At 30.7% G+C, this 17,780-nt stretch overlaps 3 protein-coding genes across 3 annotated transcripts; 2 read left to right on the top strand and 1 right to left on the bottom strand.

Annotated features, from left to right (window-relative positions):
* Positions 1–2,749: 2,749 nt before the first annotated feature.
* Positions 2,750–4,930, bottom strand: LOC106790227 (RNA-binding protein with serine-rich domain 1-B-like). The gene is made up of 5 exons (XM_014754984.1): positions 4,779–4,930; positions 4,523–4,651; positions 4,133–4,447; positions 3,772–4,019; positions 2,750–3,684 (listed from the first exon to the last, which is right to left on the bottom strand). Coding segments are annotated over exons 1-5 (981 nt in total). The 5' UTR covers positions 4,781–4,930; the 3' UTR covers positions 2,750–3,397.
* Positions 4,931–5,642: 712 nt separating this feature from the next.
* LOC106790241 (palmitoyltransferase ZDHHC5) lies at positions 5,643–11,194 on the top strand. The gene is made up of 9 exons (XM_014755007.1): positions 5,643–6,030; positions 6,207–6,328; positions 6,435–6,592; positions 6,743–6,915; positions 7,005–7,199; positions 7,317–7,461; positions 8,139–8,353; positions 8,452–8,628; positions 10,014–11,194. The coding sequence occupies exons 1-9, from the start codon at positions 5,939–5,941 to the stop codon at positions 10,777–10,779; spliced, it is 2,043 nt and encodes a 680-aa protein (XP_014610493.1). The 5' UTR covers positions 5,643–5,938; the 3' UTR covers positions 10,780–11,194.
* A 3,906-nt stretch (positions 11,195–15,100) lies between these two features.
* On the top strand, positions 15,101–17,597 carry LOC106790242 (mediator of RNA polymerase II transcription subunit 19). The gene is made up of 4 exons (XM_014755008.1): positions 15,101–15,947; positions 16,738–16,894; positions 16,966–17,065; positions 17,169–17,597. The coding sequence occupies exons 1-4, from the start codon at positions 15,764–15,766 to the stop codon at positions 17,451–17,453; spliced, it is 726 nt and encodes a 241-aa protein (XP_014610494.1). The 5' UTR covers positions 15,101–15,763; the 3' UTR covers positions 17,454–17,597.
* Positions 17,598–17,780: the final 183 nt, after the last annotated feature.

Here is a 17,780-nt window from a genome sequence, read left to right on the forward strand (position 1 = left end):
AAAAATATATAATAATAATAATAAAAGGAAAATATCATGAAAATCTCATGTACGATATTAATGCGACCATATATGACAAAACGAGTAAAAGAAAGAAAGAAAGAAAGAAAAGAAGAAAATAAGCAACGAGAATGAAAAGAAAAAAAGGAAAATTAGAAAATGATTAAAATAGGAAATATCACAGGATTTTTTTAAAATTTCTATCGAATGTCAAATTCACATCCATTTTTTTTTTTGAGATCTGTGTGAAACTTATATCATAATTTATCCGTGCCAAAGTGCTTTATATAAAAGCGCAAAAATAATAATTTCTTTTTATGATCACTCACGGATCTCCAAATAGCTTATACTATTTTTTTTCTTTTTCTTTTCTTTTCATTTCTTTTTTTCTTATTTCTTTTATTTTAAGTTAATTAATCATCGTTAAAAAACACGATTACGACGTTGTAATTTCCTTTCTATAGGAAAACTGGTGATCTCTATTAATATTATTTTAATCTGTTCATTTAATTTTTCATTATATATATCACGTATTTATTTTTATTAAAATTTTTTCTTTTAACTTACACGCATACATACATACATACGTACATACCATAGATATACAGAGGGAAAAAAAACATTTACAAAATATCAGACCTTTCCCTTCCCCATCTGATCATTTTCTTTCTTATTCTTTTTCTTTTTTGTTTTTTTGTTTTTTCTTATTAATAATCCTCAAAACGTTTTGAAACATATAAAAATAAAGTAAATATATTTATAAATGTATGAACATGTACGTTACATGTCCTGTTGCATATCTGTAATGCATCAATTTCCATTGCAAGCCTAGGATCATCATATATTTATTATTATAAATAATTTTCTAAGCTTCAATTAAAATTTATTCTCTTTAGAGTGATAGCAAACGTGTTTATATATATATATATATATATATATATTTATTTTTATGTTTTAAAATTATTTGTGGGTATATCAATTGATACAAACACACATATACACAACAACAACACGCACACACCGGTTCTTCTAAAGAAAAGAAAAAAAGAAATAGAATGCGAGTATAAAAAAAAAAAAAAAACATTTTTTACCTTTTTTCGTAAACACACATTACTAGTATCGAATAAAAAAAGAAAAAAAAAAAGAGATAAACAAAGGGCACTTCGTTTCTACTGTAAAGTTTCCCCACGTATATAAAAGTGTACATTATATAATAATATAAATGACCATCATATAAGAACGTAAGAAGGAAAGAAAAAAAACAATGGATTAATATTAAAATATGTAGATAATTTTACATCGATGCAAGTGTCGCAACAAATGCGAAATGCAAATATAACGAGTTTCCGTTCTCTTGTAGATATCCACGAAGTATATTGAAAAAGGGGGTAAACAAGAAAAAAATGAAAAAAAAAAAAGAAGTATCGTAAAGTAAACGATTTTTATGTGAATAATAGGTTTTTTCTAAAATCGATTCTTTGTAAAAGGGTCTCAATAATCATAGTTTCTATCAAAGCTGTGTATCCTTTCAGTGTCATCATTATCTCATTATCATTATCGTCATCATTATCAATATCATCGATCATCATTTGCAATCCTGAAGTATACATATATCAATTAACATTTATTTCTTTTTCTCGTGCGATTGATAAATATTCAAATAACGCGCGTATCTGATACGGAAAAAACAAACAATTCAAATGAAAAACATAAATGAAAAGCGCGTGGTGGTGATGATGGTATCCTTATGGGACTGAAGTTTAAACTTTTGTTAAATTTTCCCTACCGACTTTCACAAGTCTTGCCTGTTTCTATTTATCATTCAAATTAACATAATCCTTTCAACACTTTGAAACATTTCAATTGTCGCGTCGTTTAAAAATTTTTGGTATCCTTCCACCGAAAGAAGTTTTATTTCAAAAAAAGAAATATATAAGTAGTTATAATAACCCCGCTATGGAAATAATGTTTATAAAAAAGAAACATTTATTGAAAAATCACAATTTCTCTCGCTTTAATTAAATATATTTTTTTTTTTTTCTATTCTTTTACTTGCAATAATAAATGTCGAGCCAATTTTCTTCAAATATTTTCCAATAAAATTCACAGTACGGGAGATAGCGCGTTAAATAAATTTTAATATAAAGTGTGCTATTACACCAATTAAATGTTCCATTGAAGTTAATAAGTTTTGATCGTATACGAAGCGTACGTTAAAAAGTTGCTGTGGACAAAAATATACGCTTAAAGACGGACAGACATAGTAACAACAACAACAACAACCGTTAGAAAATTTATAATCTTATTCTTATTCATAATAAGCTACGTTCTTTTTGAAAATACATCCATTAGAAAAAAAAAAAAAGAAACCAAACAAACTAATTTATGCATACCATTAGATATTAAAAAGTATTCAAATATTTGTACGAGAAAAATTGAAATTAATTGTATAAATAATATCATACACTTATATTTTTTAATTTAGTTAACAATTTTGTTATTATTATTATTATTATTATTATTATTATTATTACTATGATTTTTTTGTTTCTTTTCTTTTTCTTTATAGTCGTTTATAAAATATTCATCTTCATGCTTCACGATCGGATGTACACTGATTTTATGCTTTCTATATATATATATATATATATATTTGCTAAATATAACGTGAGAAGAATCAGAAAAGTAACAAACAAAATATGAGAGCACTACCATCGGCACCAGGGTATTTTTTTTCATTGATAATATGTAAAATATATATATATATATATTGTTATCTGGATGCATCAACGGTCTTACTGTGGCTTCTTTTACATTTCTAATCTCTGCAATTTTCCGATAAGCTCTTCCAGAAGATATTATATATTATTTTACATATTGTGATATTGGTTAAGATAATATACTCATCACGATAAGAATAAGTTCTTACATTATTTTTGCAGAAACTTCCATAAAATAATTTCACCGGAGTATAATTCGCAGATACCAATGAAGTGCTTTAATACATAAACCATGTGAGAAATCAATATATTTCTAAAAGTAACGCAATACGACACATGGTGACTGATAAAACGTTCAATCATCATTATATCATTATCATTATTATTAATATTATTATTATTATTATTATTAAGATTTTCGTAACGTGCAAAATCAATGATTGTAAATGCAGATATTTCGAGAAGTATTCTGCAAACACAAATCACCTTCAGACGTTCAATTTATTTATTATTGTTTCTTATTTATTTATTTTTACTTTTTTTTTGTTGTTTTTTTACGCATATCTATGTTTTTTTTTTTTTCTTTTTCTTATTTCCGTTACACCAAGACGACCAATCAGATGAATTCATTTTTGATGAAAATTCAGTTCGTAACATTAATATATACAAGAAAAGCGTTATCGAGAACTGCTCGAACTGGATCTTGTGTATCGACGATGTCGATGTCGTGGATTATTTTGTGGACTTCGAGAACGACTTCTGGGTCTACGTCTTGGTGGGCGAGGACTTCTGCGTCGATTCATCGGCGGCGAACGTCTACGATAACGTGGAGGAGTATTTCTACCACCTCCCCATCGTAATGGTACACGTCTTCCCATTACTGGTGACATTCTGCGCATTGGTATTGGTCTTGGTTTTGGTAACAATACTGGTGCAGCTGTTATTTCTTGACCATCGATTTGTCCTTTAAAATTAATAATTATTCGCGATTAATATTTGAGAACGAATCAATTATTTTATAATATTTGTAATGCATTAGCGTTTATCTTACCACCATCCATATGTTTCATAGCATTTTCAGCTTCATCGGCTGTTTCAAATTCGACATATGCAAATCCACGCCCTTGATTAGGGTGAAGCTTATCCATTGAGAAGTCAACCATTTTGATTTGACCATAAGCTGAAAATATTTCCATTATGTGTTCTTTTGTAACATTTCGGGTCAAGTGACCAATATGTATCTTTGTTGGCCTTGGAATGGGTGAGCGTTCTCTACGTTTGCGTCGTGGAGAAGGAGACCTATAAATTAAACAAGAAATAGAAATAAATAAATGCGTAACATATGATATACTAATATCATTACTCTTCGATAAAGAAATGAAATGTATATAAGAGATTATTAATATAATAACCTGGAGCGTCCTTTGGGTTTTGGTTTATCAACAACAGAATTACTGCTTTTCTTTTTATCCTTATCTCTGTCCCTTTCTCTATCTCGATCTCTGTCCCTTTCCCTTTCCCTGTCTCTATCCTTCTCCCTTTCTTTTTCTTTATTATCATGTCGTCTGGATGCATCAACGCTCTTGCTGCGACTTCTTTTGCGGCCTCTATCTCTGGAGCTTCCAGACGAGCTTCCAGAAGTACTAGACGAGGTACTCGAAGATGAACTGGATCTTGAACTACTGCCACTGCTAGAACTAGATGACCCTGAGCTACTGTCCGATGAACTGCGAGGTCATACGTATCAACATAATTACATGTTTTGAGGCTTAACATAGAATAATTAAAATGATAAAATATACCTGCTACCACTGCTGGAAGAAGATGCAGCACGTTTCTTTCTTTCCTTTTCTCTACCCCTCTCTCTTTTACTTTCCTTATCTGTAGCCTCAGAATCGCTTTTACCTGTACTATCCTTTCGGCTTCTAGCCCTATACATAAAGCGGCAAATGGCGTATATACGTATATACATATACATACAGTATATAGAGGTTATATATTTTCAATGATTTTAAATGCAATCGTAGGAAAAAACATATTAATCGAAACTTTACTTACATTATAATATTCGTTAACGTCCTCTGATTAATTTAAGATCCAAGGAATACTTCTTCTTGCTAAGGTGTATAGTTCATTCTCTCTCTTCCTGCCAACAATGGTGAATGGCGGCGTTCAATCAAGGCCGCGTCCATGTGTCTTTCGTTAAAATACGATTAATACAATTTTACAAATAAATAAAATATATTTTTATTTGTAATATTTCAGATTAAGTTACCATTAAATGAAATTAATTCGATTTTAATACAAATATTATATATATATATACGGAAATTAATAATAATTGTTTTATAGTATTAAGCCTTATACATTGTGCACAAACATATGATTGGGTAAAGATAAAATGTCTTCGCTCTGATTGGTTGAAATGAAAATGACATATAAAAATGCTCTATGATAGGCTACTATATAAATAAAGCCTCGTTTTTATTGACTGCAATCGAAATAGCATGATTGCAAGTTTGATTCAAAATAATTAAAACAATAACTTTTTAACCATTTATTTACAAAGATGGTATTAATTCAATAATAACAATCGTATAAATCATTAATACGCATATTTATATTTTATTTTATAATTTTTTACTGATTAATTGATTTCAAAACCAATGAAATTTTTTATATATTTAATTAATATAACTGCAAAATAATTGAAAATAATTATTTTTTAAGAATAATTATTAATGATTAAATAATATTTTCATGAAAAATAGAAAAGTTTGGTTAGAAATAATTAAAAGATAAGATTCGTCGAATTATCGAACACACCAATCAGAGCGATGGAATGGAAGAAAAAATTCTCTCTATTCACGTTATATATATAAGTCCTATATACATCTAGTTATACATATACGTATACATATACATATATATATGTCACAGAGAGTTAGGTGGTGTGTTCACGATTGTTGTAAGCATAAGCGACTAAATATTAATTACGTTACGAATGTTTTTGCCGGAGTAACATTCATGTGATGGAAGGTGTAATTAAGAACTTATCACGAATGACTAAAGTGAGAAAAAATGGGAGTCCTCGTAAATCATAGATCTTGCAACTTACAAACAAGTAGCACCGATGGACGCGGCCATGTTTCCTGGTAGCAGAAATCTTGCCCATTATTAATTCTTCTATTGTGAACCTAGAAGTTGGATTGTGCAGAATGCCGAAATGCGATGTGAAAACAAAATATGTACCAGCAATGTTCGCTTGGACGGTTCTATTAGGAGCTACGACACTTTTTTATTGTTTCCCGTGAGTAATGTGTTCAAGTTTATCCCTAGAGTGTCATTCGTCGGATCATTACATATACGGTTTTTACTTTTATTTACTTTCTATAAATTCTTGAAAAATATATGTTATCGTTGACGATCACGTTTATTGTTATTTACAAATTATACATTTATGTTGGTATTGATCATACAAAACAGGTGTCGATATTATGTCCTCCGATGGGGTTCCCTGGTGCCAGCTTTTCAAGGAGTTATCTCTTTCTTTGTACTGACCAATTTTACACTGGCCACGTTTATGGATCCAGGTGTTATACCAAAAGGTATGTTGATATTCTTAATGGTGAGTCATTGATACTTACTAGTCAATTTATAGATACGTATGTATTTGTAATAAATTTTTAACTTAACGATATGTTTCCTTTTAAGCACCTCCTGACGAAGACAGGGAGGATGATTTTAGAGCTCCATTATATAAGAATGTTGAGATCAATGGTATTACTGTGCGTATGAAATGGTGTGTTACATGCAAATTTTATAGACCACCTCGTTGTTCTCATTGTAGTGTTTGCAACCATTGCATCGAAGTAAGATTTTATTTTTTATACATGAATATATAAAGTGTCCTAAAATTTATCGCCCAAACTGCGAGCAGTAATCTTGTAAATTATACTCTCGCAATTTGATCGATGAATCCTGAGATATCTTGCATATAAATATATTTGTTACATTTACAGACATTCGATCATCACTGCCCGTGGGTCAACAATTGCATTGGCAGAAGAAATTACAGATTTTTTTTCTTCTTCCTTTTGTCCCTTAGTCTTCATATGATTAGTATATTCGGACTTTGTCTTTATTTCATATTGGAACATCAAAAGCAATTGGGAGACGTTGACGCAATTATTTCGTATCCTTTAAACGATACAAATAATAATTAATTCTTGAAAGATTTATTTTTTCAAGTATTATTAATATATTCCTTAATCGTAAACATAGGCTTGTGCTTATGGGTGTGATAATATTACTGTTTCTCCCAATTTTTGGATTAACAGGCTTTCACATAATACTTGTTTCTAGAGGACGAACAACTAATGAACAAGTAACAGGCAAGTTCAATGGAGGTTACAATCCTTTCTCGAAAGGATGTTTACAAAATTGTTGGTATACGCAATTTGGACCACAATACCCAAGGTAATATATTATACTGTCAATTAAATACTATTATGTATTAAGTAAATATATATATATTTTGTTTTGTTTGTTCTTTAAACAAAATTTATTTATTTATTTATTTATTTATTTTTACAGTTTAATTAAGCCTGATAAATATTCAGGAAAGCGACGAGGCGCGTGTACATCTGAGATATCAACCATAGACAGTGAGAACCAGGTAAAAACCTACATGGATAGCAGCAATGGTGTTAGAAATGCCAGTTCAAATGCTTACAATAAGGTAAGAGCTAGTGCAACAATGCTGAACAAAAAAAAAAAAGAAAAGAAATTCAAATTTCTCTCGCTTCTGTACAGAAAGAAAAAACTTATTAAAAGGCAAAATGTTCTCTTTTCCTTGGCATGCTTTTTTTAATGCTGTTCTATTGTGCGATGTGCTGCTTTATTTTACACTGTAGATGTGATACACGTTACACAAGTTGGAAAATTTCCTTAATTTACATTAGACTCCACTACATCTCCTCTTTTTACAAATGTTTGTAATTGAACTTGTATAAGTTTAGCTTAATAAGCTTGGTTATTAATCTAACTACCATTGCATATGTTTATCCGTAATGTTATATTTCATTATAAAACAACAAATGCTTAGCTGTGAGTTCTCTTCCATATTTGAAACAAAAAAGAAACATTCATTATCAAAATTTCATCTAATCTTGTAATTTATGTCCTTAGAGTACTACAAGCACAAGTGAAGATTCCTTTTCCATTACCAATTTCCAATTCAGAATAGCAGAAAGGTGTTGATTTTATTTGTATATCTATTCCTGCCCATCCTAACTAATGCCTCTGCCTGCAGAATATTTACTATGTATGATTATTGTCATGAATATTATAATATTATAATATTGTTAATCATTTAAACGCATTATCTAAAATCTATATTGTAATTATCATTTATAGTTATCCCCTGGTCGTGATGGTTCCGATACAGATATGGAACCAACTGCATCTCAATCAGCAGATTGCGAGCCCACGCCTCCATTGCAAAGACATGGTTCTAAAAGCAATTTCTTTTTGCCACCCGTCGAAAGTAATGAATCTCCTAGGCATCCTCAACCACCACAACATCGTCATCCAATTCATTATCCTAGAGGCAGTCCTCATCCAAAGCCAAGGTAATAATAATAATAAGAAGAAAAGATAATAAATGAAAACTGAGGCTCTACAGAAAGGTTTAATACATTTATTATAATTTGTCTAATTTTTTCGATAGGGGGATGAATGGATCACGTAGTCATACACCAGACCCATTATCACCGGAAGTAAGTGGTTCTCCTGCTACTGCTCCTCAACGAAATCAAGGTCAAGGAGGTGCTAGTCCAACAATGCAACAACGTATTAAAGTTATCGGAGTACCTACGCCACTTGCCATTTCCAGCCCTATACGCAGGTATGCTCAGATTCTTTAGCCATAATATCGGATCTAAACACGTCGTTGTGTCTACAAGAGAGCTCCCATCTTGGGGATATTTATCAAAAGTTTATTTTGAAAAATCAAAAAGTTTTATTAATATTACTTATATCTTAATAAAAATTTCCCCTCAAAAAAAAAAAAAAAATGCTTATCAATAACTTTAATTTTGAAATAAAAATTGATTAATATTATTGAAATTAAAAATAAATTAAATAATTTGATTTACTCGATCCTAAGACTTTTTAAATTCTTCTCATTGCACAAAAATGATCTTGACATAGAGAGAGCAAGAGGGGGAAGCGCCACACTAGTAAATAGTTATATTGCATCTTTCAAGCACGCTGCCAATATAAAATGGATAATTTGTTTTTTTTTTTTTCTTTTTTTCTTATTAAACATATTTATATCGTCCGTCACCTTAAGTTTTAACAAAATTAAAAAAAAAAAAAAAAAAAGATATAACTCTCCTAATTATATTTCCCCTTTTCTATATTCTTTTTCTTCTCACTTTAAAAAACTCACCCTCACTCTTGCTCTTATTACTATTATCCTACATTCTTTTTCTCACACGTATTCACTCTATTTTCTCACCTTCCTTCGATTAACCTTTCGAAGGAACAACCTGTCGAAAAGACGATTGTGTGTGTGTGTGCGCGCGATGTAGTTCACGATAAAATAGTAGAAGGTTAGTCTCTCTGCATGAATACATACTACGAGATCTATGGTATATAGATAAGTTTGTGTCCCACTGCAGGGGGTGGTAACTGCAAGGAGCTGCTCTCTGCCATCATGTTGCAACCTACTGCAGGTAAACACGAACTTCATCCCACGAGGAAATATCGTAGTTTAAAATTGTGCTTTCTTGCATAATGGTTTTATAAAGATTGCATTTTAAGAAAAAAAAAAAAAAAAAAAAAAAAMAAAAAAAAATATATATATATATTTTTACCCAATTAAAACATTTTTTGAACAAAAAAAAAAAATATACCAAAATAAGTTCTTTTACATGCGACACGTACAAACACAACATGTATACACGCTCAAACAACACACGCATATACACATAGCCACATGAACACACACAAGCGACAAGCACGTTGTACACTTACATGTATTTCTTAGGTTCGCTATATGTTTTACTTTCCTTCGATAGATGCTAATTTCTTAACAGGAATGATGCGCTGCTCTCTCTCCTGTATGTCTCGCCAGAGCCGTATTTGTATGGCTACAATGCTCAGCACTCGCATATATTATTAAATATTGGTTCACTGTACTGTGCATTTGTCGATTATATCAACATTCATTTAACATACCATCGTCCGATTAGGCTCAGAAACCGAAACGGTCAATCTATGTTACAGATCTAATCCAGGTACACCGACGCAGGTACGTCGGCCGGACTTTATAGGAGTGAAAGAAACACCAACCTATTATGACGTACAACAGGGAAATAATATTGGAATTGGTGGTGGCGGTGGAGTTACTGTTGTTACCGGTTATAGTCCTCAACGACGTTTTTTATCGGAAAGCGAGCTTATCCATGCCGATCATTCTTATTCGAGAACCAACAATACCGTTGACAACATTAGAGAACTTGCAGGTTCGCCACAGCGTGGTGCATATACGTGGAAAGATAATTCACCTGGTAGCTACCAAGTAATGGGAGGAAATATATCATCATCGACAAACACGGGAGCAGCAGCCGCAGCAGCAGCAGCAGCGGCAGCAGCAGCAGCAGTAGCAGCAACCCATCAATCTCCTTCTCAAAGACCACCACCACCTTATGATTATTATCGTTCTAATCCAACTAGTCCAACTCAACAATCTTATACAACTGCTCCAAGAGCAGCTTATCATCCAGCTATGAGAGGTGGCGTACCAGTCTTCCCACCCCATCAGCCGCATCAACAATCGCCGCAAGTTAAAAGAAAAGCTGTTATGGCAACGCCAACAACACCTACTTCTGGCGATACCAGACGTAGACCTATGTCATTTGTTAGAGCATTAGAAATGACGGACTCTATGGAAATGGTATCTGCTCCTAACGATCCAAGATCGCAAAGACCTACCACACCAACACCAGATCGAGCAAGTGTTTACGATATGAGTTACGAGATATCCGTATAGCCCATCTTTCCAGTCTCCGTACAATCCTGCCGTTGGACGGAGAGAGTGCAGATATTGCTACCCTTATGCGTCTCTCGTTCAAATCAAGAAGGAACGTACATTACTTACAATATATCCGTCTAAAGGAAAACAAACAAACAAGAAAGCAAACAGCAGCAGCAACATTATTGTACGTTGATATCGAAAATAATATCAACTACATTAAATCCTATTGGTCCAGTCTCTTACATACATATGATCACTTTTCATGTATATTCTTTATACACTAACGCTAACCGAGGAACTATATTATTTTCTTCGAGAGACTAGAGTTAGCGTTACCACGTAAATTATATTATATTTGTAAAATCGGTAATTACGATAACGATGATGATGATGATGATGATGATAATAATAATAATGAGGATGAATAACAATATCTATAATACTAAAAAAAATAATGATCGAATAATGATTATGATTACGATGACGACTATGATGGTGATGATGATGATGATGGTGGTGGTGGTGATGATAATTATAACAATGATGAGTGTGTGAAAATTATTATATAATATAATAAAGGCGGCTAGTTAGAGCCATAAGTAATGTTACAGTAATCGACGCGAATATTTTAAAGAGAATGAAAAAGAAAGAGAAGAGAAGAGAAGAGAAAAAGAAAAGATGACAGAATAATACCGAATTATTTTCCATTGCGAACTCGCATACCAAATAGAATGTAATATCGTACGGAGAAATACATTTATTCTCCGTTCCATCATTTTGGGACTTTTACGAAAATATAACGTAAACTATATATATATATATATATACATGTATATATACATATGTATATATATGTATATATACATATATATATATTCATACATATATATGTATATATATTTAAAAAAAACGCGATAAGTTAGTCGCGTTATTAAAGAAAATTCTGTGTAAAATAATCGTGAAATGTGTAGTAAAATTTTTAATATACATATATATATTTATATATATATATACATATGCATATGAATATAATACATATGTATACGTATATATATACATATATATATTTAACAATATTTATACGTAAATGATAAATATAAGACTTTATATAATTTCACCTATATATATTTGTTATGGATCCACATCATTTTATTATGTACGTGCCCAACTTATAAGACTTTTGATTTTTATGAAAAAAAAAAAAAAAAAAAAAGAAATGAAGTAACAAAAAAAATACATATGGGGGAAGAAAAGTCAAACGAACAAACAAACAAAAAAAAAAAGGAACAAACAAACGAAGCATACAAAGTAGAATGTGGAGAAAAAAAAACCAGAAAATTTTTGTGAGTGTGTAAGAGAAAGTATGCGAACGAATGCGTCCTACACCATACATACACATAAACACAACACACGTGGCGAGAATTTGGAAGTTAAAAAAATACAGAGGAAAAAAAATAAGACCATAAAAGACACATACAGTTTTTAGGTATATAAATAAAAATACATACAGCATATGTCTCGCTAAATATATACATATATATATAAACATATACATATACATACACCGAGTAAATGCTACTATGAAAAGAAAAAAAAGAAAGAAAACAAAACGATTTGTACTATACACAATGTCGCGTTTATTAATTGATACATTAATTAATCACTTAATTAATTATTATTATTATTCATTGCCGTTACATTATTATTATTATATTTGTAATATTATCTTAACTTTTGGCAAACTCTATATGTCAATTTTCGACATATATATATATGTATATGTGAGAGAGGATTGATACACACAAGAACAGACTGTAAAGTTATCGCTAAAGGAGAAAAAAAAAAAAAAGAAAATACCTTTGCATAAACGCACTTCGTTTATAATGGAATCGATAATTAACGTACTATTTCATAGCACATATCGTTCTGCTAAATAACGATGATAAAAAGAACATCGAAATTTTCTAATTGTCAAATTTTCATTAATATATATGTGTATATACATATGCATATGTACTATCCAACTTTGAACGAAAGATCTCTGTACTCTGGGAGCTTTCTTTTCACAGGATAGATAGAGTACATAATATTTTCATGAATATACATATATATATATATGTATTATATATGTTTGTTATTTGACAAAAAGAAAACTATTCAAGCATTGTAAGAATTCCTTCCATGTTAAAACGCTTTTTAAAAAAAGAAACAAGAGAATGTGTTGTTGCCCGCCGTCTTTAAAGATTTAGCTTCCATATATTCATTTTTATATTTCAAAGAGAGAGAAAAAAAAAGAGATCTGTGCCAAATTTCCACTCTCCACACCACTTCTCAAATCGCCCCGAAACCGCCCTTACTTTGTATTAGGACAAAAATCGGTATATAGGCCCGGTTGCACCACTTTTACTAGAAATTTAAGTGATGAAACCCTTTTAACACGTTGACTGCCACGCGCGTTTACAGTGAAATCTTCTTCAGGCCATGCGTACCACCGCTGTACGTAGCGTATTGTGCTGGGTATTCCCACCAATATTTTAAAAATGCGAAGAATAACTTCGTTTGTTTCCGTGGTATGATGCTCGGTCATTTATTTTCATTACTTCGCATTTGTTTCTTATTTCGCCACTGTATAGGATCAGTTTGACTCTTTGCCGAGTAACGAGCGGTATAACTTAAAATCTCTACTCTAATTCGTTGAAATGTCGAAAAGGAAAAGGGAAAACTTAATTGTTAGAGAGTCAAATAGCAGTGAACAAGAAAGCTTTTACGAGCCTTACACAAATTCAAATAGCAGCGATGAGGAAGAGAAATCAGATTTCCTAGAAATAGGAATGTAAATAGAATTACATCATCTGATTCCGATTCGGATACCGATCAGTGCAATGATAGTGATACTGAATACAATGAAAATTCAATTGACGAGATTTTGCAAGAATTGATCATTGATGAAGACAGAGAAGGACTGATGATACCGACGAAAATACAATTGAATTTGGCGAATGGAATGAATTTAGTGATCGGGCAGAAGTCATTTATATTAATAAATATAGTTTATATTAAATAATACTCAATAGTTTTGTTACTTACTCTGCGAAATATCTTTTCAAACAAATACGAACGTTCTGCGTAAGTAGTTAAATAAGTCGTCACCCCAATACGGGTGACGCGGCCCGATCGGAAACTTTACTGTCACCCGAATATGGGTGACGTGACAGTCAACGTGTTAATGGAAAAAAAAAAAAATAATAATAATAATAAAATAATAATAATCATAATAATAATAACAATAACGATAATAATAAAGGCACGCCTTAATAACGAGCTAGAACTTCATAGTTTTTAGCAAATGTTTGTTTTATATTTTTTTTTTGTTATTCTTTTCTTTTTTAATTTTTCTTTTTTAAATGCTTCACTTGAATTTGCAGTGAAGATAGTGCAATCCCCTAGACGACCATAGTTTTATTAGTGTCATTATTATTAAAATGATGCACTTTAAAAGAGAAAGAGGAGAGAAGAAGAGGATGAGGAAGAGGAAGAGGAATATGAACACGACAACGGTACAACACACAATAAAAAATAAAATAAAAAAGAGAAAGAGAGAAGAAATAATATTGATTAAGAAAAAACAAAAAAAAAAAATAAACTTTAATGCATAAGATTTGTGACGAATGTTTAGTGTTTATAAAACTTGGTGTACTTGTACATAAAACAAAAAATACTGCTCGTTATTATCACTTAAATGTACATATACATTTCGGTACTTACGTATCGTCTACGAAATAAAAGTCATGAAAATATAGTTCATTATCGTATATATCTATTTGTAATTAAATTAGATAATTTGTAAACCGTTTAACTTATTATTCGAATTTGTTTGGTCGGTGTCGCGTTAAGTCGACTTTTGAATTCGCCGCCAAAAGTACGAATGTTCGTCAAAGCATATCGAGAGATCGAATATTTTTCGATATATGTATCAAATGTATTTAATAATTTCAATATCGTGTTAAATCAATTATTCAAATTTACCATTACCGAAAATACGGGTGTTCGTAAAAACATTTCGAAAGATTCGTCGAATATTTGTCAGTATATATACATATATATATATCAAATATATTTAATAATTTCAGTGTCACATTAAATTATTATTTGAATTTGCCGCTAACGTTCGTAAAAGCATTTTGAAAAATTCATCGATTATTTCTTCGCTCATTATTGATTTATATTTGTTCATATTTATAGAATATATTTAATAATCAATTTGTTTTAGAGAAAGAGAATTTTAATTATAAGGATGTGTATGTTTTTTATTTAAAAAAAAAGAAAAGAAAAAAATTATTTGATTAAAAAGGAGAGTAATTGAATATATGAGTTCACGATTCTTTCGCATAGATGGCACTGAATGCGCGCTGTTGTCAAGTTCGACGAACGCTATCTAAACTAGTGTTGTGATGGAGACTAAAATGAAAGTAGCATAGCGGTAACCGTAGTACACTGTATATTAATTATTTCAAACACTTCTAATTATTTATATATATATATATAAAAAGAAAAAAAATCTTTATGATAAAATCTAAATTAAAAAGAACAATGTTATTTACTTTCGAAATATAACCAATTTTATTTCTAAAAATGAGACTCCAAAAGATCATGTTAAACGTTATCTGGGTAATTTAGGAAAATGATGAAGTCGACAAGTATTAAACTTGTGTTGAGTGTTGACCTAAAAATGGACCTTGAATTTTTATAATACGAATGTTATCTATTACCAAGTAAAAAAACGAAGAAAAAGTGAGAAAGAAAGAAAGAGAGAGAGAGAGAGAGAGAGAGAGTGAAAGAAGGAGAGTAAGAGTGAGAGAAAGATAGAGAGAGGAGAGAGAGAGAGAGTGAGAGAGAGAGAAGGAGAAAGAGCACATCGAACTTCTAAGATCGGTTGTGCTCTTAGTTTAGAGTATTTTGTTAATCATCGTGACGAGGTGCGATGAAGTAAAGCTGGAGGATGATGGGCGATCAGTTTCGTAGTAAAGTGGAGCAGTACTCGCCAAAGTCATCACCGAGGGGTGCACGTTCCCCTGTTGTTTCTCGCCAAGACTCGACAGGGACCCTCAAAACGACGATTTCCCTCGGAAAAAATCCTTCCATCGTCCACAGTGGTCCTTTTTATTTAATGAAGGAACCACCTGGTAATCATACGTATTATTACAATTTTTATTCATTCCTTATTGGTTACAATTGGATCTCGTTGTTTATTCTCATTGTATATACAATTAAGTACTCTTAAAATAAAATTGACAAAATTTCAAACACACACTTAGTACGCATTCAGATTTGATTTCTTAGTTTTGTGTTATTCGGTTACTAATTGCTTTATCATAGTTATTTTATTCTATTACTATAGTTTGTCATTTATTAATCTATGTTTGGCAGTAGTGTTATTCGTATAACAAAATAGACAAATGTCAGTTTTACATTTTGATTAGATTTTATTACAAATCAGCAAGAATCTTTTAGGTAACAATTGTATATATGATTAGGTTGACCGAAAAGAGTTTTTACTTAATTCTAAGAAAAATTTGTTTTTATATTTAAAATATTCATTTAATATATATATATGTCTAACATTTTTCTGGCACTGTTTTTCCAAGAAATGTCAGCGTAATTTATCCAAGATAATAAGAAAATAATGTTATATAAACATAGGTTATTTAAAGATTTATTAAAAAGTTATTTTTGTGCATAAAATACGCTGACACTATTTGACCAGGGAAATTTCAGACATCGTTTATATTTATAAAAAATATTCATTTCAATTCTATATCAAAATTCGCTTTTCCAATTCTAAAACAAGCATTCATATGAAGAATCTTATGACGGAGGTCTGATTGTACTACAATTGAAATATTACAAAATTTAATTTTAATGAATAATTTTTACAATTGTGTGTAACTATTTAATGGATGAATTAATTTTTAGGGGAGAGTGAACTTACTGGAGCAACGAATTTGATGGCATATTATGGTCTAGAACATTCCTACAGTAAATTTAGCGGTAAAAAGCTCAAAGAACAATTATCTTCGTTTCTTCCTAATTTACCTGGCAATATCGATACACCTGGTCATCAAGATAATAGGTAAGATAATAAATGTTTATTTATTCAGCATGTAATTAATTTAGTTATATTCATAATTTTATATTCCGCAGTTCATTAAGGTCCGTAATAGAGAAACCTCCAATTGGTGGTAAAGAATTATTACCACTGACTAGTGTGCAATTAGCTGGTTTTAGATTACATCCGGGACCAGTAAGATCTCATTATTCATTATTTATTATTTATTTGTTTATCATTATGAAGAAAATAATTTTCACTATTGTTAATTTTCCCTTCTTCTTTTCTATTTTTTTAGTTACCCGAGCAATACAGATATGTAAATCAAGCACCACAAAAGAAACATAAGAACAAACATAAAAAGCATAAACACAAACCTGGTGAAATACCAACCGGACAAGAAACAGCTACCACCGATATCAGCAGTTCGGATACACACGAAAAGAAACATAAAAAACAGAAAAGACACGACGAAGAGAAAGAAGCAAGAAAGAAAAGGAAAAAGGAGAAAAAGAGGAAAAAACAAAAACACAGTCCGGAACACACCGGTGGGCTCACACCTTCTCAGCATTCCAATTCGTGATCTCTAAATTGTGAAATAACATTTTTAAAATCCGTCGTCATTCTAATTGATGCAAATGAGTTAATTCTATATATTTTCACTTTATACGTATACACGTACGCGTCATCATATTAATAAATGTTTACACCGTTTGTATATAATCAATATTTTGTGATCTTAGGGTTTATTCGATAGTCAAATCGATAAGCAACGTTTGAATTTGTTTTGTACAGTTTCTTTTATTATTCATCTTTGTTTTGATTGCGTCGCATTGAAAGTAATTTAAAACAACAATTTATATATATATATATCATGTAGTTTTAAATTATTTTTAAATAATATCATTTT

This window comes from Polistes canadensis, unplaced genomic scaffold (assembly GCF_001313835.1).
Source record: "Polistes canadensis isolate GaletaPanama2010 unplaced genomic scaffold, ASM131383v1 scaffold_225, whole genome shotgun sequence".
Taxonomy (NCBI): domain Eukaryota; kingdom Metazoa; phylum Arthropoda; class Insecta; order Hymenoptera; family Vespidae; genus Polistes; species Polistes canadensis.

Excerpts from the sequence above, each read along its gene's own strand:
- LOC106790242 (XM_014755008.1), top strand. The coding sequence starts at position 15,764 with ATGATGGGCGATCAGTTTCGTAGTAAAGTGGAGCAGTACTCGCCAAAG. Across the intron at positions 15,948-16,737 it reads TTTAATGAAGGAACCACCTG|GGGAGAGTGAACTTACTGGA; the intron begins GTAATCATACGT and ends ATTAATTTTTAG. Across the intron at positions 16,895-16,965 it reads CCTGGTCATCAAGATAATAG|TTCATTAAGGTCCGTAATAG; the intron begins GTAAGATAATAA and ends TATATTCCGCAG.
- LOC106790241 (XM_014755007.1), top strand. The coding sequence starts at position 5,939 with ATGCCGAAATGCGATGTGAAAACAAAATATGTACCAGCAATGTTCGCT. Across the intron at positions 6,329-6,434 it reads TCCAGGTGTTATACCAAAAG|CACCTCCTGACGAAGACAGG; the intron begins GTATGTTGATAT and ends TTTCCTTTTAAG. Across the intron at positions 8,354-8,451 it reads AGTCCTCATCCAAAGCCAAG|GGGGATGAATGGATCACGTA; the intron begins GTAATAATAATA and ends TTTTTTCGATAG.
- LOC106790227 (XM_014754984.1), bottom strand. Across the intron at positions 4,448-4,522 it reads TCTTCCAGCAGTGGTAGCAG|TTCATCGGACAGTAGCTCAG; the intron begins GTATATTTTATC and ends ATGACCTCGCAG. Across the intron at positions 4,020-4,132 it reads AAACCCAAAGGACGCTCCAG|GTCTCCTTCTCCACGACGCA; the intron begins GTTATTATATTA and ends TTTAATTTATAG.